Source organism: Crocodylus porosus, unplaced genomic scaffold (assembly GCF_001723895.1).
Source record: "Crocodylus porosus isolate Cpor-Errol unplaced genomic scaffold, CroPor_comp1, whole genome shotgun sequence".
Lineage (NCBI taxonomy): Eukaryota > Metazoa > Chordata > Crocodylia > Crocodylidae > Crocodylus > Crocodylus porosus.
The window spans coordinates 54877274-54901541 of NW_017728909.1; the positions used below are offsets into that span (position 1 = coordinate 54877274).

At 42.0% G+C, this 24268-nt stretch overlaps 1 protein-coding gene across 2 annotated transcripts in view; it reads left to right on the forward strand.

Annotated features, from left to right (window-relative positions):
• VCAN (versican) overlaps positions 1-24268 on the forward strand; it is a 150121-nt gene that overhangs the window by 117340 nt on the left and 8513 nt on the right. For both annotated transcript variants that reach the window (XM_019532324.1, XM_019532325.1), the window contains 2 exons: positions 3929-4087; positions 8524-8606. In XM_019532324.1, coding sequence (XP_019387869.1) covers positions 3929-4087; positions 8524-8606 — 242 coding nt within the window. The remainder of the gene's footprint in view (positions 1-3928; positions 4088-8523; positions 8607-24268) is intronic.

Here is a 24268-nt window from a genome sequence, read left to right on the forward strand (position 1 = left end):
CCTCATAACAGTTATTGTTCCAGATTAGTTCTCATACCAAAACCATTCACAACTGGACATTGATCAGATCAGGAAATGTACTGCCATTCCTCAACTAGACCTTTTGGTGCAGTAAAGACATTTAAGAGCATAAACCTTTATGTACTGACTTCTGCCCCCTCCACACACACACTGATATGTGTATGCATCAGTTATAGCATGTTGTTTAGGAGATTAACATCCTGTTTCAACCACATGTAATGTAGTATTAAATCTAGCTCAGATTTTTTTATTGTTTTTATATTTGACTGTTTTGCATTTATGGCATCTTCTTTACTTAATGAATGAGCAATTAAAGAATACAGAAGCGCAAACAAAGAATAGTCTAGCATACCAACTGTTGTCATTATGGAGAGGCAATCCCTCATCTGCAATAGTATTTTGGTTACTGTTGTAAATTGCACCATTGCAGATCTAGTATGGATATAATTTATACCAGTGCGGTATAGTTTGCAACCATAGGCCCTGTCCAAACAAGCACAGACATGCAGTATGTGGTGTCTCAGACCTATCTGTGGTGCCACATACTGCACACACAGGCATTCCCCATGCTGCTACCTTCCAGTGTGGGAGTTTTTTGATCCTAGGAGATCCAGGGGTCAAAAAAACCCATGCTGAAAAAAAGCATGATGGCGCACATGGTAGCAGGGCTTGCTGCCCAAAACTTGAGCCTGGCTGGCCAGAGCCATGCTTCAGCTGTTGGCCAGGCTTCCTGCCACAGCTTCAGCCCCTGAAGGCACCCAGGACTGCAGGTAAGGCTGCTGGGGCCAGCACAGTTACTGGCGCCATTCTCCCCTACCCCACCCAAGGTAACCTGCTGTATGCTACAGCATGTATGGCCCCAGGGGCACATAGTATTGGCACAAAGTGTGCCACTGCTGTGTGTCCCCGGGAAATGTCTGTGCCATGCATGCTCTGGCATGCAACAGATAACCCTGGGCAGGTAGGAGGGCACTGGGGCCAGCAACTATGCTGGCCCCAGCAGCCTTGCCGCTGCTACTCATCCTTGGGGAAACAAAGGTCTTCAATCACCTGGACATGCCCACTAAGTTTACCTACACCAGGGGTTCACATTAGTATAACCACACTGATGGATGCAGTCTCAGTTTTGATTAAAAAACTTTACTTTTATAGAAAACATTAACAGATGAAACTCTTAGAAGCTGGTAAATAAATTACTATTCATTTTTTCAATGTTAATAACACTTTTTTTAAAACTGAAGTGACAAAATTTGATACAGTTTCTAGCTTTAGTGATAGGTCAAGGCTTTATCTATTACTTACTGTTTTTGAATGCTGTACTGTCTTTTAACTCTTCTAGTCTCTTTGATCCCTCAGATACCATTTAGCTGTTTTTTTCTGAAAGTCTTGTCAATCTCCTATTCAGGGTACAATATCTAGATTAGGGGGGCTAAAACCCTGCTCTATGCTTGATCCCTTTCTCTGTTTATTTCCCCCAAATACTGTTTGTTATTCTTTTACTTCCTGTGAGAAGAGGTGATCCCTAAACAAGATGAGCGATAAAATTTGAAGCTCCTACCATGAAGGACACAGCACAGTTAGTCAATGCTATGTGGTTAAACAGATGTTCTAGGGATCCAGAGACAGACTAAACTTACAAACTGTCCAGAACATAGAGATTAAGACTCATGCACCCAATGCATATCATTGGAGTTAGGAAAAAATGCAGTATTGTAGATTACATTCTTTTTTCATAGTTTAAATTCTTCAACACATGAACAATTTTTACAATATGAGACATTGAAAACAAGAATATAGTAATAAATAATTCTATTCTATTTGGTAACATCTGTGTTCTTTAGAGTGTGTGTGCACATGTATGCATGTGTGCACGTATTGTCTTTGGAAAAAGATTTCTGTACCTGAAATCTAGGACAACTACCCCTCTATACTCATAAAGGTGATGGGAATTGTCAGAGAAATGTTTACATGGCCATTCGTATGGGCATTTTCTGAAAGGAAATTTAAAAATGCAAACAATCCAGAGGTCTAAAGGAATTCTGAAGGGAAATAAGCTCTTTGTTTTTCAGAGGATAAAATGAACCTTGTCTAGTGTAAATAACATTAATATTTCCTATGAGTAGATCTTTTCTCATAACTGTTCACTTTAGGCTTTCTACACCGTCCAGGAATGCAGCTGCTATTCGCTGCTGTATTGTATATCTATACAATTTCCATAGCACTTCCTGACATGCCATTCTCAAGCATTTCTTGCCCACTTGCTCCATCTGTGAGCAGGCCCAACTTATAAAATTAGAAGTTTTATGAACCCTATTTTCAAGCAAGCCAGAGATAATCCTGAGTGGCGACAGGAGACGCCTTCCCAGGGCATCTTTGTTCACCCGTTTCCTAGTTTGATCTATGCAGAGTGTGAGCCAATGGGTAGAGGTACCTGAAAACAGCAGGGAAGTGATATGGAAGCAACACAGACATGCTCACAGAAAGCCACACTGCTGAATTAAGTGAGCCAGTTGTCTTATTCACATATGGCATCTCCTATGACATGTGAATATTGTAGTTAAAAGTTTTGCATTCATGATATGTAGAAATGATCCTGGTATACAATGTATAGCTCACCAGTTACTTGCATACAGCTGGACTCCTTAAAGCTGTATCATGTCCTTGACTGTTAAACAAAAATCCTCATTCCCTTTCAGAAACATAAATATTTATATACAGCTACAAAGGAAAAAAAATTCTTTAAGACTCAGCTTTGCATCAGGAGTAGTGCAGCACAACATGAGGAAAATCCTTGGGCATGCAAAAGCTGGCACCACTGGCTGTACTTGTATTCCTTGAGTTCTACCTGCTATAGAGGCCATACATACTAGGGTAAGCCAGGGACATGTTCATGTAGCAGGAAAGAGTTATGGTTGGAGCATGCTATGCTTTGATGATTCTGAGTTGCCATCTCCTTTGGGATTCCAAATGCTGTGATTCAGAATAGTCCTTAGGATGAGATAAAATATGCCAGTATCAAACAGTTCAGACAAACTCAAGCATCTGGTTTATTCTTTCGAAGCCCATCTTGTTATAAAACTAATTTTCCCTGTGATTGAGTTGTACAGTGAAAGTGCAGAACTAAACTGAGTATGGAAGTTTTATGCCATCTGTTCTGTCTGTGACGGTCTAACCTTGACAATATAATTGACATCAAACTCAAAAATTGCTACAGTTCCAAGGCTCATGCTTATTTCTCTGTAGCTAAATTGAAATTTTGGCTGAAGTGGACTCCTATCTACTGTGAATTCTTATCAGCATCATCCCTCCTACAGGCATGGACAATGTGTAGTTCATTTCTTCATATTTCAGTTTTACAGCTGTCCTTAGAAACTGATATCTAAAGTTTATTAAACTCTATTCTGTTGGGGAGGGTGGGTATTTTTTGGCCAGACTTAATCTCTGCTGAGATAGCTTTCCAGCTTTACATCTGCTACTTGAACAATGCCAATTATTTTTCTCCCCATCCATTTTCAGTCATCAGAGCTACAGCAGTCTTATGTCCATGCATTGCACCTGCATTTATTTAATTCTTCCAGTGTTATGGGTTAGTAATGCCCTCTTGAGATATTCAAGGTACAGTCTAATGTGATAATCTGGAATTGTATTATGTGTATTAGCAGACAAAGCTCTCAGAGTTATTAAGGCATAATTTTCCTTATGAAAATGAGAAATAGCTAATAGTGAAACTTAATAAATAGAATAGAAGGGGACTTAAATAAGATTAGAGGATCACTGATTATTCTTGGTGTGGGGATTTTTAAAGGGGCAGTGTGTCTTTGTGAGCTTTTAAGTAACTTTAAATCCTATTGCATAGAAATGCATTTCATGTATGTTTTAAAAAGTGTGTTTTGTTCATTTGCCATAGACACAGAGACTTGTGACTATGGCTGGCATAAGTTCCAAGGGCAGTGCTACAAATACTTTGCCCATCGTCGTACATGGGATGCAGCTGAAAGAGAGTGTCGTCTCCAAGGAGCCCACCTGACGAGCATCTTGTCTCATGAAGAGCAGATATTTGTGAACCGTATGTGCTATTAGGATTCCTCCGGGCAAAATGGGCTTGCAGGTTTAAAGCTAGTAATTTACACAAAGAAAACAATCCCAGGGCTCCTAAATGGCATTCATGTGTCTTTTGTAAAATAAACATTATTATTTTCTTTTTTTCAAGGGGACAGTGTTCTAGACTATTACTTTTTCTGTTAATTCCAATCATTATTGGGTTAGGAAAAAAAAGATCTTTGGAGGAAATCAACTTTATAGCTTTGAAGTGTTAGATCATGAGAAAAATACAATAACAGCAACAAGTAGAAATCAAACCAAATAATTTACCCCTTTTTCATGGAAGCATGAGCTACTGCAGTTAATCTTCCATTTACAGAACTCACATAGGCAGTTACTATGGAGCAGTTGATGCAAAGGAAAGGCTTTCCATGCTATAAACATATTATTTGATGGCTTTAACGCTTTCATCTGTTTACTCTGTTCCACTTAGTGTAAGCTAAACCACTTTAAACAATCTTTAAACTTGTTTCTTTACGATTGAAAGTTAGCTCCTGTATATGGATATAGGAGTAGACAATTGACATAGTAACATGGATTGAACTATTGTGCATCACCAAGGGCTAAGTTCCCTTCCACTTCTAAGACAAGTTAAAGTTACATCTATTCCCCACCTCTATTAGTTTACTGATCATCTTCATTTGTTGTATTATTTTGTGGGTCAGGTGTTCAGTCCCTAAGTACTGTCTTGTAAGAAAACACTTGTGATTTTACACCCCAGGTTGACATTGACATGGGGCAGGGGCTAGGGGCAGAAGTTACACATAAACTGGTTTATGTGGCTTGAAACTAGTTTAAACCCGTAACAGAGATTTAAGATAAGCTGGGTTAGGTGTAGGATCAGACTTAACTGATTTAGATCGAACTGGTTTATGGAATTTCTGTCCCAGATCCTCTCCCAGTTCAAGTTAGCTCATAGTCCCCAGCATCCCAGAATGTTTTGCATCCCTGGACTGTGCTGTCAGCTCCATCAGAGCAGGCCTGGCCCCTCCCCTAGCTATCACAGTGCTATCACACTAAAGCCTTTGCTCCCTGCCAGCATCTTCTCACCTTCACAGTAGCCAGGTCAGCAGGGATGGCATTAGGTCAGCAGGGATGGCATTAGCTCAGCCCCACTGCCTCCCCAACCCTCCACCTCTGAGAGGGGAGGTGGGGTAGGGGGGAACTCAACAGCCCAGCCTGGCACTGGACCTCTCAGCCAGGGCCTGCCTCATGCAGTGGGGCAGGGGAAAAAGCCCCCACTGGGGGGTTTTCATAGTTTCATAGTTGGTAGGGTCAGAAGGAACCTGAGCAGATCATCTAGTCCGACCCCCTGCCATGGACAGGAAAGAATGCTGGGGTCAAATGACCCCAGCTAGGTAATTATCTAGCCTCCTTTTGAAGACCCACAGGGTAGGAGCAAGCACCACTTCCCTTGGAAGTTGGTTCTAAATCCTAGCTGCCCTGGCTGTGAAGTAGCACCTCCTGATATCTAGCCTGAACCTACTCTCAATCAACTTGTGGCTGTTATTCCTAGTTACTCCTGGTAGTGCTTGGGGGAACAGGAACTCCCGTTCACTGCAGGTCCCCCCTGGTAAGTTCATAGACGGCCACCAGTTCCCCTCTCAGCCTTCTCTTGTGGAGGCTGAAGAGGTTCAGATCCTGTAGCCTGTCTTCGTAGGGAGGATGCATGACATGCCTTACTGATTGCGTCCTCACATTGGCAGCCCATATTCATTTTTGCATCAATAATGACACCAAGATCCTTTTCTGCCTCTGTGCTGACAAGAAGGGAGTTCCCCAGCCTGTAGGTATGCTGCTGGTTCTTCCTCCCTAGTACCCTGCACTTGTCATCCTATTCTCATCCACCTACCCCTGTAACCTGTCCAGATCTAGTTGTAGCCTGTTCCTCCCTTCTATCGTGCCCACCTCTCCCTACATTTTAGTGTCATCCGTGAATTTGAACAAGGTGCTTTTAACCCCCTCGTCCAAGTCACTGATGAAGATGTTGAACAGTGTGGGCCCGAGGATCAAGCCCTTGGGGCCCCACTACCCCTGTCCTTCCAGGTCAAAAATGACCCATCCACCACCACTCTCTGGGTGCGACCCTCTAGCCAATTTGCGACCCATCTGACTGTGTAGGCATCAAAGCCATAGTCATCTAAGTATTTCACTCCACTGCAGACCGGCTTTCTGACTAGGATCAGCTCAGCCCCACCCCCTCTCCAGCTGGGGGGAACACATCAGACCAGCCAGACACTGGTCCCCCAAGCCAATGTCTGCTTGGTGCAGGGGGTGGGGTGGGGGGCAGGGGGAAGGGTGAGAGAAAAGCTCTTCACTGAGGTATTTTCACTCCTCGGCAGCCTGGCTTGTCAGATTGGCATGGGCTCAGCCCTGTCCCCTCTCCAACTCTCCCACCTGTCAGAGGTGGTCAGGGGGAGAGGAGAATGTGCCAGACTGGCCCAGAACTGGCCTCCCCAGCCAGGGTCTGCCCAGCATGGGGTGGTGAAAGCCCCACCAAGGGCTTTTTTCTGTATCCAGGCGAGGCAGATGGGGATCAGCTCTACCCCCTCCCAGAAAGGAGGCAGGGCAGAGCCAATTCCAGCCTGGTTCATTGAGTTGCAAGGGAGTGAAAACCCCCCACTAGGCACTTTCACTGCTTCGTGCCAGGCAGACCTCAGTAGGCAGACTGCAGGTGGGAGGGGCTGGAGAGGGGGTGAAGCTTAGCCCATGCCAGCCTGACAAGAGAGGCTGAGGGGTGAAGCAAAAAGTCCCCAGTGGGGGCTCTTCCCCCACCCCTCCCTGCACCGGGCAGACCCTGGCTGTGGGGATCACCTGTGCTGCTGTAATCACCCCCCTGCTCCACACCTTTTACAGGCAGGGGCTGGAGAGGAGGGAGTGCTGAGCTGATTCTAGTCCAGTGAGCTGGGCTGTAGGTGAGTGAAAAGGTCCTAGTGAGGTCTCTACTGCCTGGGTGGGAGACCCCAGCTGGAATGGGGGGTTGGTGCTGGACTGGGTGCATGCATTTTCCCTGCCCCCTCTCAAGGGTGTGGGCTGGGGAGCAGGGGGGACCCCTGCTGTGGGGGTGAAAATCCACCCACTGGGGGCTTTTCCCATGCCAGGCAGACCCCAGCTGGGGGGCCGGGGCCAGTTGGTGTGGGCTGAGAAGAGACACTGGTCTTGGTTTAGCAGCTTTATCAGCTGACAATGAGGGGTCGTGTATGTGAGTGGCCTGGGCCAGTGCAGGCTTCCACCTGTCTTGGCCACCCAAACACTGAACATCAATTCAGTTTGTTATTAGTTCAAGTTACATAGCTTAGAAAAACCTGTGAAGATTGAACCAATTCCGCCTTGGTCTTTTTGAACCTCTGTACTTAGCCTTGGTGACCCTCTGCCAAAACTTCTGGCATGTGTCTCCTAAGGGACCATGTCTTCTATGAGACCATATACAGATATTAATTTTCTCCTGGGAGAGTCAGTGCTTTCCTATGAAAAACCACAAGTGTACAGATGTTCAGGATTTTTTTCTCCCAGACCAGAAATAGACACTCAAGAAGAAAAAGATATGTGGGAATAACCAGGGTTACATCATTCCTAGGGGAGTTTTTCATGGGAGAGCGAATGTCTGTACACATTCTTTTCTGAGAGAAGGCACAGCACAATCCTTCAGTGTCTCAGGGTTCCTTGTTCCCTCCCTTCCACCTCCACCTCCCCCTCCCCTTTGCCGCTCTTCCCCTCACCCCCAGAGACAGTATGTTGCTTGGGTTGGACTCTACTGCTTCTGCCAAGCAGGGAGGAGAACATATCTCTTACACAATCACCAGGTTGTGCTGCTGGAAGGCTGACCTTAAGTAGTCTGGGCCAGCCAATCAAGGCTTCCCTGTGCACTGCTGCTATTCTGTCTCCAGGCAGACTGAGGGAGCCTGCAGGGCCCCTGAAATATGTACATGGAGGTTGTGCAGTGTCAGGATAGGAAACTCTCTGCTTTTCAATGGCTCAGCATTTGAATGTCTGTTTAGGTGTCTGTGAGAGACGTTTTCTACCAAGAGAACAAGCTGGGAGAATATACACAGCCATAGTCAAATGTTGAGACAGTTTTGTTCCACTAATTGTCTTTGTCTGACTTTTAAAATGCACAGTTAGGTAGAAAACAAATCAGTTTTTTTGGGAGGTACCCAACAGAGGGAAGATAGGGGATGTTAAAGAAATAATTAGGTTAGAATCTGCATTTTTACAGGCTTCCTTAATTAAATAAAAAGACTAGAAGATACCCTATCAATATTTGTTTGCACAGTGAGTTAAAAAGAATTTGAAGAACAGGAAGTCTACGTCAGTCTGTGAAAATTATTTATTTTTCTTGTTGAAATGTCTCCCTTCTACAGGAAAGTTCATAAAATATCTTTGTGGTTCATTTCCCTTTAGGAATTGGGCATGATTACCAGTGGATTGGTCTCAATGACAAGATGTTTGAGCGTGATTTCCGTTGGACTGATGGCAGCACACTGGTAAGATGCCTTTGAAATGAAATAACTGATTATAAACTTTTTTCTGGTTATTGAAATTCCCATTAGAAATAAAATTTGGCATGACTCCAGGAACAAAGCAGTAGCTAAATGTGCAATGAGTCAGCAGACTTCCTTGTCTTGGGATAGTTACCTCTTATTACCATATTGTATTAGGATCCACAGCTTATCCTGGCTCTTGAGGAGCTTCTTGTTTTGCACTTATCTGCTCATACAAAAAGGGTATGAAGATGTATTTGGTTGCATGAGGATTCACCTTTCACAGGGAAAGTCTCACATCCTGTTAAGATGGCATAGTGGTTCCTGCATTAATCTTTGTCTTGACCACCAGGGCAAAAAGCATTCTTGAGTTGAATGAAAGATTTCCTGATCTTGAGTGATTCTCATCTGCTGAGCACCTTGGAGGTCCTGGGAGGTATTTTGAGATTGTACCAGTGCCTGGCAGTCTACTCCTGATAGGATTATGAAGACAACTTAAAGCTAGTTTTGCCCACTTCTTTTTGAGCTGCAGTGTGTGTACAAAACCTTGACCCAATGGCTTCTTCTTAAGATTTTAGGATATTGTTGGTATGTTTTATAGCATTAAAGCAATAAGGAAAAAAATAGAAAGGTAGGAAAAACATTCTCTCCTTAAATTAAACTAACTCAGTCAGCTGTAGGACATCATTCAGTTTCACCTGTTCTCTTCCCTATTTGTCTCATTCTTAGAAGAGACAGGTGATTTGTGGCCAGTTTAATACCCATTGATACACACTATGCAACGATTGGTTCTGCTTACTGTTTCCTTTTAGTTGTGAATCCTCCTTAAATCAGGAAACTTCTGGTCCTCAGCTCATACACAGGCAGTCTACTGTCACTACTGCTTTATCACATAGCTATGGTTTCTTTAGAAGGCAGTTTGAAACAAAGTTGATTAATTGCCATTTGATGTACAGTAAAATCCATATTATCCAGGATTTTACTAGTCGGAATACTCCATTAACTGGAATTTCAGCAGCAGGACGCACATGGTGCTGTGCCCCACCACTCTACTGCCTGCTGCACTGCTTTCTTCCCTGGCTGTGTGTGTGTGTCCCTCCCCCCTGCTGCAGTAGCCTGTGGCTAGGCTGCCCTGGCCTCTCTGAAATGTGTCAGTAAGAGCTGTGGTGTGCTACAGGTGACAGTAGAGAAACCAAAGAAAAAAATCAAATGTTTCAATCATGCACTCAGCTTGTTGCCTTAGTTCTAGAACCAATGTGCTCGCTCGTGCCTGGAGGCACAGTGGCTAATTACACAGAGTCAAAAAGCCCAAGGCTGAATCGATTCAATCTTTGCAGGTTTCTCTAAGCTGCGTAAATTGGACCGATAACAAACTGAACTCACGTTCACTTTTTAGTTAGGAAAGGCAGCCAGATTCCTATGCCAGAAGACAGGGGGTGCTAAATCATACCTCCCAGGATGGAGAAAAGGAACTTCCTGTCCAGGTGCCAGCTCCTGCAGCCCGGCATCTGCCCACATGGGGGGGAGCTCCATGCCTCAGGGTATTTCCCCCTAGGGTTCTCTCAGCCCTGGTCTGCCCTGCCACAGGAGCAGAGGATGGTATCTCCTCCACATGATGAGGCTGCGGCTTAGACCCATCCCTGCAGGTTGGAGGGAAGGCAGCAGTTCCCTGGGCTGATGCCAGCCTCCCCTGCCCAAACCAGGCATCTGCCCATGTGGAAGGAGCCTCACACCTATGTGGGGTTTCCTGCCCCGACCTGGGATCCCCTGACTTTGGTCTGCCCAGCCATGCTGGGCTGGAGCAGCAGAGGGTGAGCCACTTTCCAGTGGACTACCCTGTGAGGGGGGAGGTGCTAGAGGAGAGCCACATAGCATTCTGGGATGCCTAGGGACTGTGTGAGAACTTACATTGTGAGGGATAGAAGTCTGATAGACCAGTCTTACCTAAAGTGATCTGATATTACAGCCAGGTTTGGCCATTTTGAAACCAGTTCACATGCATTGAACTTCTGTTCTGTTACGAGTTTAGGCTGGTTTCTAATCACTCATCTGGCTTGTGTGTCATTTCTGTCCCTAGCCAATCTCTCTCAAGTATTGGGAGAGGGATCCTGCTACTGCTGACTGCTTCCTTTTGACTCTTGTTACCTATTCTTGGGAGCATCATACTTACATAGCTCTTGTACTCCATTCCCCTCTTCCCTTGTAGGTTCCAGCGATCTGGCCTAGGGAGTAGCAGATTTTTAAACTACTAAATATTAAGCAAGCTGAAAACATATATTGCAAAGATAATTTGGTATGACACAAGCCAACAAAATACAGGAAATTAAAAGCTAATGCTGCTGGGCAAACACAGTGTTAAATTTTTTCCTTTAACTTTGAATTTAAGGAGAGAAGGCATTCCAGGAGCAGGATCAGACCATCTGCCCAGCAGACCTCTTTTTGATTGATCTTTTTCCCATTCCCTGACTTTTTTATTTTTTTATTTTTTACAACTTCCCTCCATCCCTTCTTTCGGAAACAATCTAGGTGCCTCCTGAACTCATTTATACTCACTGCTTCAACAGTCTTTCATAGTAACGGATTCCATATGTTTCATGCATGCAGTGATTCTGTCTGAGTTCCCAACTTACTGTTTAGCTCTTTGCTTTTAATTTTTAGTCACACTAAAAATTTTCTTTTCTTTCTGCCTTCTTACTTGTTAATAGCCATTTATCCGTCTTAGTTTTTACAGTGTTAAATAAGTGCAGTACAATCGCAACTTACGCAGGGGTTACATTCCTAGGTCAGTGCATATATTTGAAATCTCATATAGCTGAAATCGCTGGGCTCAGCGTCGAGCAGCTACCGCTGCCAGACCTGGACAAGGTGGCCAGCTGTGCATGAGTCCCCTAGTCCCCCAGCCATGCTGGTGCATGCAGGCGCGTGCAGACAATACCACACAGCACCGCACTATGCGCTGTGCCCCAGCCAGCATCTGGCAGCCAGCCCCAGCAGCCAAGTGCGTAAAGCTGAATTTGCATAAGTTAAATACGCGTGAATTGTGACTGTACTGTAGTTGCATCTTGCTCAAATGCATATGTGTTTTCTAAGGTGCATCTTCAGCTTCCATTGGTTGACCTACCTAGTATTCTAAACATGGTTTTATCAATACCTTATACAATGGTATAAGTACTTCCTAGTCTTTATTGAATTTGTCCTGTTTAAAGCCTAGCTTTACCTAAGAGGCCATCTCTAATCTCAGAAATGAAGAGAAAATATTTCTGAATTCATTGTTATAAATTGGATTGATACAGTTAACATTTTTACTGATGGTCTCCAATGACAACCAGACTCAGAATATATGCAATGTCATATTGGCAAGGACCACATTTTTTTCCCCTTCCTCGGTATTGTGGGACATGATCCTTTTCCTAGGACCTTCTGAGCATATGCTAATCAACTGCTTCCCTGTGATTGCAATGGCAGGGTATCAGCGATGCCCTTTTATCCCGTTGTCAGTAGCATGCCGTTGTCAGTAGCATGTTACAGAGTATTCTTGGTGTTTTGGGTATTGCACCTTGTGATTGAGTGTAGGGGTTTTTAGTGGTGATTTGGAGGATTCCTTGGGTAAATGCTTGCCTGTAAATACAGGGAACAGGACTGGGTGGCTTAGCAGGTCCCTTCCAGTAGTATATTTTGATATTCCTAAACAACCCTGAGTTTTCTGGGAGTTCAGGGTGTTTATACATGTGCTCCGGGAGTGGGGGGAGGGAGGGACAATTTAATTAGAGTAGCTCTGAGAGCAACTCTAATTAAAGCACCCAGAGTATCTCGTGTATCAGCATCCCCATGCTTCATAATGTTGGCAGGGGTACTCTATCTAAAGCTTGTTGAACCAGCTTTAGATAAAGCACCCTGCTGTCATTTTTCAGGATGGAGACACTGATACATGAGATGCTAGAGACTGCTGGAGTGCAGTAATTAGCACACACCAGCAAACTCAACATGCTGTTATTGTATTGTCCAGTATTGTTTTTGTTGCTCAATACTTTACTGCTCTCACAGGCAATGTTTTCCTTTGACTGCAATGGTACTTAATTCTATTGGCTCAACGGGAAAGTAAAGTTATGTCATCCAGTCTGCCGAGGATTTCTCTGGCATTGGAATTGTCTTGGGGTTGAGGTTAGAGTACTTTAGAGCGACAGAGATCTGTGGCTTGATTAAAGACTACTTTAACTAGTGCCAGAGAGCCATAGGTGTCCTTAGATGACCTCAGGATGTGGGAGATGAAAAGGTGATGTAAAGATACCTTTGTCCTACAGCCTATTTGAATCGTGTACCAAAAACAGCTTGGACAGACTTCAAGATCATGGCCCTTAGGTCCTTTACATTTTGGTTATAAAACAGTTCTGATCCTTGATACATAAAATCTTTTATGTTCAACTTGCAAAACTTAAAATAGGTGATCATTCTGGAAGTGCTGACACCTTCCTACCCCGTGCTGCCCAAATGAATCAGCTCTGATAAATAGTATACATTGTGATTTATCCTTCACTTTTAATTTCACTCTAGTCAAGGAAAGTGAAAATTAGGAATCTATGAACCTCAGACTCTACCACTGGAGATTTTGGAACAAGGTTTGGATTACCTTTTGCACATTTTCCATGGACATGAGGCAACCCACAACTTAATTATTCAGTCTGTTGAAGGGAACTCCTTTGCCAAGTGTTGGCATATACTTTATTAGCAATTTCTGGAAAAAAAATCAAATGCTCTTTATTATTATTATTATTTGCTTCTAAAAGATTTTTAAACTAGTTAATTACATGAAATAAGTAATTTTTTCGACATTTTCATTTCACATCCATCATAAGTTGTGTTTTTCCAGATTTGCTAACTGCAGCTACAAGCCAGGTATCATTAAATATGATCAGGATTGAACAAAACTACACACTTATATTCATTGATTTGTATTAGTGAATATACTAAGGATCCTGAGGGTCTTGCAAGTTATTCTTCACTAAATTATGTGTATGGAAATGCCTGTCCATCTCTAGCTGATTTCAGTGAGAGGTCCATGGACATGTTCAAAAACACCATTTGTGTGTTGCCTTTTTTTACTTCCACTGGTCAAAAAAGATGGAATTTTCTTTTCACCTTTTACTCCTGTAAGCTCACATGAGGTAAACACTAGAGGCATCTCTATACATGCTTTGGGATGGAGCTGGGGACAATGTTTTAATTAAAGTGGCTCTGAGAGGCACTCTAATTAAAGTGCCTGCAGCATCATGTATCCTGTGCTTCCAAATGGTGGCAGGCATGCTTGAGCTAAAACTCGTTCAACAAGTTTTAGTTAAAACATCCCCACCACCATTTTGAAGCTAATTAGCACACACTGGAGCAGATTTCCAGTGTGTGTATAGGTGCCTTCTGGTATTATGAGGAAGGGAAGTGAATGATGAATAAAGTAAAGTTTGTCATCTATCTGGTAAGGCAAAAAACTTGGTACAAGGTGCAGTTGAGGAAAAACACCCAGCAATTCCTATTAAAGTCCTGTCAAGAAGCACCTACGTTTTTGGAAATTCAACTGAGATGTTAAGTGCATAAATATAGAATTAAGAGCCTAATTAAGAGCAGCCACTTTTGAAAATACTGGCTTATTTTTTCTATGGAAATAATCAGCTCTTGGCAATTACTCAAAAACAGCAACAATAAAAATATCCTTTTTCCTCCCAGTGCATGTTTTTCATACATCATTTTGGATTTTACATGTTTAACAAAATAATTCCAGTAAATGAGTTCTACAATCCATGAAGATTCATATTGTGTGTGTGTAGTCTAATCCTTATGAAAAGTTATGGAGAGAAAATGCTTGTGGCATTGATAAAAAAAATCAAACCTAACTGGATTCAGCATATGTGTAGGTCAGTGGTCTCCAACCTTTTAAAGGTGAAGATCATTTTTTGAAGGAAAGGGCGACCCAGGATCTACCCTGCCCCCTGCCTGCTCTGTCCCCCCACTGAGCAGGTCATTGTTGGGGGGAGGGCAGAGTCAGATTAAAGTGTACTGGGGGCCTGGGCAAGTACAAAATTGGAGGCCCCCTCCCCCTGGGTGGACCCTGCTGGCCTGGGGGGCACATGCCCGCCTCTTCTCCCTGTTCCCTGCCCCTGCTATGGCCAAATGTACCACACACAGGTGCACACAGACGCACTCTCTGCACGCTCTACTCGCACTCTCTGCACATGGACACACACAACACACACACTTTCCTCTCACAGGAACTCCCCCCTCCTCCACCCTCAATCACACAGAGGCAGCCCTGCACCCCCTCCACCCCTTGCCACAAGCTGCCTGAGGCTCAATCTCACTCCCAACCTGGTCCCCATTATACTTACCTGCAGGGAGCTGCTTCCTAGCTGTCCCTTGCATCCATGCAGATGCAGAGGGCTGGGCTGGGCTAAGCGAGGCCAGGAGCGCCATGCTGTGTCTCTGCAGGTGGGCAGCAGCACTGGGAGGGGTGGCAGTGGGGGGGCTAAGATGAATTTTGGGGGACTATAGCCCTCCAGGCCCTCCCAGTGCCGTCACCCACAAAGGTGCAGTGTGGCGCGGCAGTCGTGGCCCGGGCTGGCCCAGCCCCAACTGCTGCCCCTGCCCCACCAGGTGGGGCACGGCTCTCCCAGCCCGGCTCACCCCACTCCCTCCTACACGCAGCACCACCCCCTTCCCCAGGCATGGATCTCCCAGCCCAACCCCAGCCCTGCCCCACCTTCTCCCCAACCCCATTGGTGGAGGGGCCCTGCTTCCAGCTCCCAGGGAAGCAAATGTGAAAGCCACACTTTTAAACTTGGCACCAAAAATGATTGCCGAGTTTAAAACTGCGGCTTTCACTTGCCTGCTGATGCCAAAGGAAATTTACTTATCTGTCAGTATTGAGACTTAAAGTTTTGCTTAAAAAGAACTTCTAACAAACTAGGTTACATACCTATTATACTATACATATTCTACGTGTTATATCCAGTTTAACAGAAACAGGTATGTTCTGCATTATTAATATCTGGCACTGATTACAGCTGTGTTAGTTCACCATGATGAAAGTGAGAGTCTCTCAGGTAACTTGCCCTCAAACAATACAGAGCAGTAAAGAACAAAAATCAATGCTATACATTTCATCTGGAAGCCAACCGATAGTTAGTGCAGGCTTCAGTGTACAAGTGGTATGTATTTCTGCAAACACTTCTGCTTATATTACTAACACAGATTTGTCGAGAAATAATTCTGCCTGACTATTTACTGCCTATTTCTAAAACCAGGTGAAAAACCATTAAGGAAATATGTAAGCTACAAATATTGCTGTAAAAATTGTGCCTCTACCTTTTTAATATTCTTTCCCAAATGAGAGATCCAGTAGCAGCCTTGAGTTGTTAAGGTCAAAGGTTGAAGCCCTATCAGCTGAGAGCATCCCAACAGCTTTAAAACTTCATTATGAAATACTGACTGAAACTCAGTGAGTTTCCTGGCAAGATATTGCCTGATTGCAACTGTAGGTGCAGCTGGCTCTATCTGAATCTAAATGATAAAACCTGCCAGCTACACATGAGGAATGCAAAACCTAGTTCTCTGTAATAATTAGCCTGTTTTGAAAGTCAATATTTTGTAGTCCTGTATGACAACACTAGTTTTTGTCTAGTTTCTAATTTGCTTGTGGGCTGAAACAACCGCATATCAGGTTTTTTTTTTTTTAATTTTTTCAAAATTATATTATGATTTGATTAAAACAAAAATCTTATCCTTTTCTGTTTTGCTTTCTGTGACAATATTCATGTTGCCCAGTACCCTAGCAAAAGTGGTGCCAGAAGTATGCGGGCACCAAATTAAGTGGAAGTAATTATGTAGCAGCGCATAGGTGGTTGCTCTGGACATGACCTGCACCAGACCCCAGCATGCCTAGCTACAGCTCTGCTGTTACCTGAGTGTGCATCTCATACGGGATTCCTGCTGCAGTGTTCAGTTTAGCTCATCTCATCAGGAAGCAGAAAGCATAACATACACTTTAGCTGTCCTGTCACACAGTTTGAATATTAATTATGAATATCTAGTAATTGAATATTGAATGCTCAATGCAGCACTTTCTAAGAAGGGTTCAAGAAACCAATCAAGTTTAGGAAAATCAGTGAGCCTGCACAGAGAAAGAAAGGATCGAACTTGTCATATTGTTTGCAAGGTAGAGTTTGTCCATATATTTAGCTAGGATTTGAGCAAACAATGAAAAAAAAAAAAAGGATTTGAGCACACAATGAATAAATAATGCACGACATTCAAAAATTGGGAAATTGAATTTAAATAATTCACTTAGTCCTGTGAATAGCAACATTTATAGCTGCGAAGCACACCCCTCCAAATCGAAAAAATCTGGTGTTGCTTTTGGCAGTTCCTCCATTGTATTTGGATTGTAGTATTTCATCATTAAGCACCCTTGCAAATAGGCACAGCGGTAAAGGAGTCCATTGGAACGATTCATGTTATGGATTAAGCACATATAGCTACTTGGGGTTGTGCCTCAGGCTTCTGTCTCACAGGGGGAGTTATTCATATCCTTTGGAAAATGCTGTTGATAATTAGTGCTTTGTATGGCAGTGAGCTCACTCCCATTACACAAGATTAGTGCTGTATTAAGGAGCTGGCTAGTGTCTGTGGCCAGATTGTCTGTTGCTCATAGAGTGCTGCCAGCTAGGAAAGTAAAGGGCATATTGCCACTTTAACAACTGTCCAGAGACCTTACGGTAGTTTTTCTTCCCTTCAACATACAAGTGTTATGCCTCATGTTTGTAATACTGGACTTCAAGTTGCCAATGTTAGGTAGCTACGTAAAAACAGACGTTTCATGTTAAAAACAAAGCCCTCTCTTTTTCTTTTCCTTTACTGGTCAGCAAATCAGACTGTTTTAACCTAAACAAATTTATAACTGCTCCTCTCCCAGAAAGACTAAATTCACTGAACAAAAAAAGAACCCCCCTGCTTCTACCCTCCTTCCTCCAAAAATGATAGACTATTGTAGGGAGGTAGGCTGCCTGTGAGAGTTAAATAAAACAAACAAGTGAAAAAAGTACCGTAGGCTGCTCTAAACAAAAAGCCTATTGTGCCAGAGTCCCACAGAATCCTTGAAAAAAAGAGGATTTTAAATCTACCAAATATTTTGATTTTAAGTTATACACAGTCATTAGGGCCTCTTTTAAGAGCCTCTCTTTAAGATGCTCATTTCCTAGGGAGAGAAATTATTTAAAGTATATTCTTTAATGACAGGTATGTTCTGAGCGCTGAATGTCTCAGGCTAGCAAAGCAGCCTCTTAGACAAAGTTTGGGGGTTTTTTGTTTGTCTTATTTTACCAGAGCGGGGTGGGGGTGGCAATTATTTCTGACCCTTATTGCATTTGACTTTGGGCTGAAACTCATAGCAGCTTAAAACCTGCAATAATGTTTGGAATAAATGATAAAATGGAGGATATTTTTCTGTTTGTGTCTCCACTTAGATGCACATGCAAAAACACAATTGTGTTGTTCTGATTTGCATAATTATTTTAGTATAATTGCTAGAGTACACATACTTTACTAGTCATTTCTGTTATGCTCAGCAGAAAAATACCTGCCTGCTTGAGAGAGAGTTTCAGCACAGATCAGTCCTTTTATATTATCTGTATGTGGCATGTTTAAATATTAATTAAATTATATTCTAATTCTAAAAGGGCAAATAGAAAGCAAATTTCTGTTAGATCATGGTAATAATTTGCACTGACCCCAAACCATTTGACCAATTTTGTGTATCCTTCTAACAGAAACAACTCCTACTGCTGGGGTAGGAGCAGCAGCCAGTCAGACAATTAATAAATTGCTCAAAAGTAGGGGGAAAAGAAACTAGTTTGTCAGACTCAGGAGTGTTTGGGGAGTACAAGGCATACAGAAGCATAGGACCTTACTTTCAAGGGTCCTATGTTTCCTGTTCCTTTTGCATTTATAGTTTAGCATGATTGTCTAGTAGAGAATAGGGGCCCCAAACTGAACACTACTCATTACTATATAATAGAGACTGCTTAGAAATATCTTAACTACATTACAGGGACTTTGTATAGTGATAAAGTTAGAATGCTGCCACTGTCTCTCTCTAACATAGATTTGCCTGGTAGACAGCAACATTAAGAAAATCCCCACTTTTACAGAAAGTATCAGTGTCTCATTAGTACACACACAGAACAGTCAGTGGAAATAGCCCTCTACATACACACAGTCAATGACTTAGTCTTCCCTAAAAATATATGAAGCACAATAAAAATTAACTTCTGAGATCCTGATCAAAAGCACACTGAAACCAGTGGGAGTCTTTCCATTGACTTTGAACCATGCAGAAAAAGAGGAGAATTAATATTCTCTCTGCATCTTAAAGCTGTTTAGTTCTATTGAAAAGGCACTTAATACATAAGTTCAGCTATGGGTAGACAGCTCCATCTAGTGGAAATTTCCAATCCTGCTCAGCACAAAGCTTCAATTCACAAAAGAGTTCTCATATTTTGGTATTGGTTTAACAAAATGCCAAGCGAAACTCATATTCTTACCATGCAAAATACAAGATTGATACGAATTTTATACCAAACCTAGTCACTGGGTTAGATCTTCACTGAGTGACATTAACAACTTTCTAATGTACCTTACTTTAACAACTGCAGCATCAGAAACTATTTTTTTCATTATTATAATGCAGCAAGTTGACAAATCTTATTTGAGCAAACACCTTTTTTAATGATCTTTCCTCTCAGGTTCCTGGGGAATTTGTAATAATGATGTGGCTGTACTGTATACATTTTACTTTGGCTGCTAATATTTCTTGTAAAATTCTAGAAAGATATGAATATGCAATAAATAAGGTCTCTAAGTTGCAGTTTCAGCTTTAAAGCCCAAATCTTTAGAGTAAGATCCTGAAATCAAATCAAAACTTCTATTGAATTCAAAGGAGCCAGAAAGTCACCCTTAATGATAAAGCCTTCCACCTACAAAAGATCTGTTGCTTAACTTTCAGCAAGGCACTTCAGTAGGAGACTGAATTAATCATTGGAGCCACATTGTGGAGATCAGTGGGACTAAAGCATCTGAAACTAAGCAAGTTCTTAAATATCCTCCTGAATATGGTCACATGAATACCCCAGTGAAGCCTGTGGGACTTGCTCCCATGTTTAACATTAAGCACCTGGAGAAGTCTTTGTGGGATTGGTACTTAATTAACTATTCAAATAAAAAAAGTAGTTTTTTGTCTCTCCCAAAGCAAATATCAGATATCTTTCAATATTAAGTGATGTTGAGACTCGCCTAAGTGAAGATTTTATTATCAACACAGTATCATATCTCTACAATAAATACCTTGGCTGTTCCTATCCATAGAAAATAAGTTCCAGGGGTATCTGAACTGATCCAGTTACTGTAACTTGGGGTGAGTCAGTTGATCTTCTTGTGCACCAGTCAATCCAGATGTAAAACTGCATAATAGAAAGACATCACTAAACAAGAGATACAACATCTAAGTTGAGCTAACTTCAATAAATAAATTACAAAAGAACCCTACTGGAATGGGTAGTTGGGCCAGTGGGCTTTCCTGATAAAAACTTCTAAAGCTTATCTGATGTTATGGAGAAGTATATTCTCTTAGCAGGGTTATGGGAAAGAAGACAATAACGAGTAATCGTTAGGTAATTAAGGCTTCCAATGCTTAGTTTATTAGTAAATGGTATTCAGAAACTGTTGCTTAAATTTAAGATGAAACAGCTCACAGTGAGAAAACATTCAGCCCACTTCTGATTCCTTTGCCTCAGCTTTATGGTATGCTGTATCAGCTTTTCAATGGATGCATCTACATGTGCCGTTAAGGTGACATGATAAACTCTAGTGCAGTTTGCGCTTGCATTTATCATCTTAATGGCACATGTAGATACTCCAACTGCTGCAGTCTGGGGCACATGTGCAGATGCTGTGCTCAGGATTGCAGCAGTCTGAGCCAGGGCGGAGCAGCCCTGGGCTGGCAGGAGACCCAGGCAGTCAGCCCCAGGCTCTGGGAGGTGGTGTCAGGCAGCATTGGGGCTGGCTGAGGCACAAGAGTGCCCGTAGGATGTGGACCCCTGTGGCTAGGCAGCAGGCAGGGGTTTGGCCTCGGGCTGCCGGGGCACAATGTATGCCCAGGTCAGCATTTATATGTGCATTTAGGTACAGTTCTTTTTGCTGGCATAAGATAGATAGTCTCTGACAGTACTATCTTACAGCAGTGAAAATTAGTTTGCTGCAGTCTAATAGCATCACACATGTACACCGTGGTGCTTTAGACCATAGCATTTTAGTTGTCTACTGTGCAGTTAAGCACATTTGTAGACACACCCAGTGAGAACGAGTCAGAGGTCTGGGACAGAAGTTTCATAAACCATTTTGTCCTAAATCAGTTAAGTCTAATACTTCATTCAACCAGGTTTATTTTAAACCAGTTTCAGCCATTTTGAAACTGGTTTATGTGCACTGAGCAGGTTTAAACCAGTTTCTGATCACTTAAACAGGTTTATGTGTAACTTCTGTCCCTAGCCAGACAGGGCAGCAATGGGAAGAAAAATATCACACAGCAATAAGTGCCAAAAATATTCTAGGACAAGTTTATACAGTCAGTTAAAGATGTTGAAAATACTCCCCTCCCTCAGAAGGAAGAATAGTAACTCTGTGAATATAAGGTTTGGAAATGTTTCTAGTAAATACATTTTTGGCTTAGTTATACAAAGGGGATCATTGGCCTTTACATGAAAAAGGTCAAGCTATTAAGTTGTGTTTGTATTAGCAGTTTATTTTGTTATGGTTCATTATACACAGTATCTGTTATACACAGTATCTGTTGACTGTTCTGGAATGTCAAATCCCAGCTATTGATCCTAGCCCCTTGATATGTATTTGTGAGAAAAAAGACTGGTTGTTATCCCTGAACAACTATAAAAAAAACCCTGACCTGCTATTCAGCAACAGAGATTCACCTTGCCAATATGCAAACATCTACAGAGCTAAGTGGATTACTTATTGGTACTTACCTTAAGCTATTATACATGAGTCATGACTAACCTACTATAAGGCAGGAGGTATATCAGGAAATCCTTAAAGATGTGTTCCTGGTGGAAAAGCTGTGCTTATTCAGTCTGATGATGAGTGACACTTCTGAATGACACAGGTTAGCACTGGCTAATAAAATTAACTAGCTTCCAGCTGTTAACAGATTGTTTCTTAGACTTAATTTAATTTAAAACAGGGTCTGTCACACAATTGGCAGTGAGTGGTTAAGTTTAATTCAAATCCAAGTAAGGAAAAACCCCTTCAAAGACTATAGAGACTTGACAGAATTTTGTATTTGATTTAGGACCTGAGGTAATTCCAATTTCCATGGATCTAAGTGACTCAGTCCTCTTGTGAAGTGGGAAAACACCATTATTTTTGGTTTAAAGATGAGGAACCAAGAAACTAGACAATGTATTTCCTGTTGCATGGGAAGCCTGAAAGTGAATGAGAAACTGAACCTACTTCTCCCTGGTTTTAGAGAAGGTCTGTCACTGGACCACCTCCTCACAAAAGGGGTTCTTTTTGTTCTGTAACCCTAGAAAATAGCAAAATTTAGGCTGTCAGTGCCAATTCCCAAAAAGTAATTATGGACCTAAATTTGGCCAGAAAGACTTAGTGGATAATTAGAAGGTATAAATAGAAATAAGGCCAGCAATTGTTTGAAGATTGGAAGTGGCGACATGGCAAAATAGTTGGTGACTCCTAACGACCATACTAAGATTCAGAAACTATAGTCCTGGCCCTAGGATTAACTTTCAGAGTCATGTGATTGTAACTAGACTGTCAACATTCATTACAATAGAATTTGGTCATGTGACCCAAGAGTGTTTAAAGCAGCAATATCTGCCTGTCTCTGAGTAAAGCCTGAAACACTAGTTGTGGATGATGTAAACTACCCCACGGTAGTGATAACTCCAGTGTACTGCTCTGGGAGATCCTATGAAGGAACCACCCCAAGAGAGCAAATTTTGTGGTAGGAAGAAGTGTGGTATTCTCAGCCTTCTGCCGTGAAGTTATCCTCTGGTTGCATAATGGCAAACAGTATATGGCCAAAATGCACAGCTTGGATGTACTTGACCATTTTGACCACAAGAATTATTTACATTCCTCATGGCCTTGCTTTCATGTTGTCCATGAGAATAATGATTTTTCAGTCAGTCTGTTTGCTGGCATAACAGTATTCTTGTTAAGGGTACAATCCTGTAACAGCCTTTTCTATCTTGTATTAATTAAAAATCTGATTTTTAATAATTTAATATTCAGGTTTTCAGAAACAAAGATTGTATCTTATGAAAGAAATGGCTAAAATACGGGTAAGATGGCATTTATAGTTTGATTGAAGGCTTCAGGGTCACTTACATTTTATCAATCTAGGAGTAAAAAATCCTTAGTAATGGTTTCACTGATCTGTGGAGACAGTAACAATTTACATGAAGATAAAACTTAGCAAAAGAGTATCTGGAAAAGGGCCAGTGCATTTTGGATCCATCTGTGAGCTTGGCTGCTGATCTCTTTTGACTATGGTCTTTAAAAAAAAATCTGAAGAGTAAGTGCTGCCAAGGAATGGATTTGAAATATTCTATTTTTTGGTACAGTATATTTTTGTAGACACCAGTAATTGAGCTGAAATATAAGGATCTCAAATGTCATAACCACTAGAAAGAAAGATGCTTTGTTTAGGATATTTTGAACACTGTTTCCCAACAGACAAATTATGAATCAAGTATTTTGAATCAAGTATTTTGGATATGTTATTGCAAGTATGAGGAATGCTTTTAAACTCTGCAACTGCAGTGATTATAGACATGGGATAGCTTTGAATACAAACACTGGGCCTGAATTATTGATGCATAGACGTTTTATGCTGATGTAACTTTACTGATCTCAGTGGTGTTATACCTGATGTATACTAGTATAACAGGGAAGAGAATCAAAGCCTTAGTGTCCTCAGAAAATGTCATTCCAAAAAAAAAGAGAGGCTAGAAATGCATTTGTCAAGTAATACATGCCATAGAAACTCTGAGAATCTTTTTCAGTCTTATCTCCTAATCAGCAAAGTGTGGCTAAATAAGGTATTGAAAAACTGCAGAAGGAGCTGGGTGGAGATTTAAAAAAAGCAGTTCAGCAATCTGGAACTTCCTATGTTAAGCAATTCTGGCATTAATGCCAAGCAAAATCAGAACTGTTGGGCCAAAATAAATCTGAGCAATGACGATATTAGATGTGAGGTAACAGCATATCATGCTGGGGGATATCAGACATTCATGGAAAAACCACAAAGTCTAGATACGATCCTGTGCCATTAGGCTGCAGTCTTGCCAACAAAACAAACAAAAAGTTTGAAGTCATTATGCAGGCCATGCATAACTCACACAAACTGCTTTTTGTGTGTTTAGGAATTAAGCCAGTGGGGTGATTTTGACCCTCAACTTAGGCTCCTGTGTGATATGCTTAGTGTCCTTGATTCCCACAAACAATCAGAACCTCACAGAAGCATTCAGTATTTTGAGGGATCAAAACTCTAAGGCTACCTGCAAAGCCTACTGAAATCAATAGGAATCTTTCCA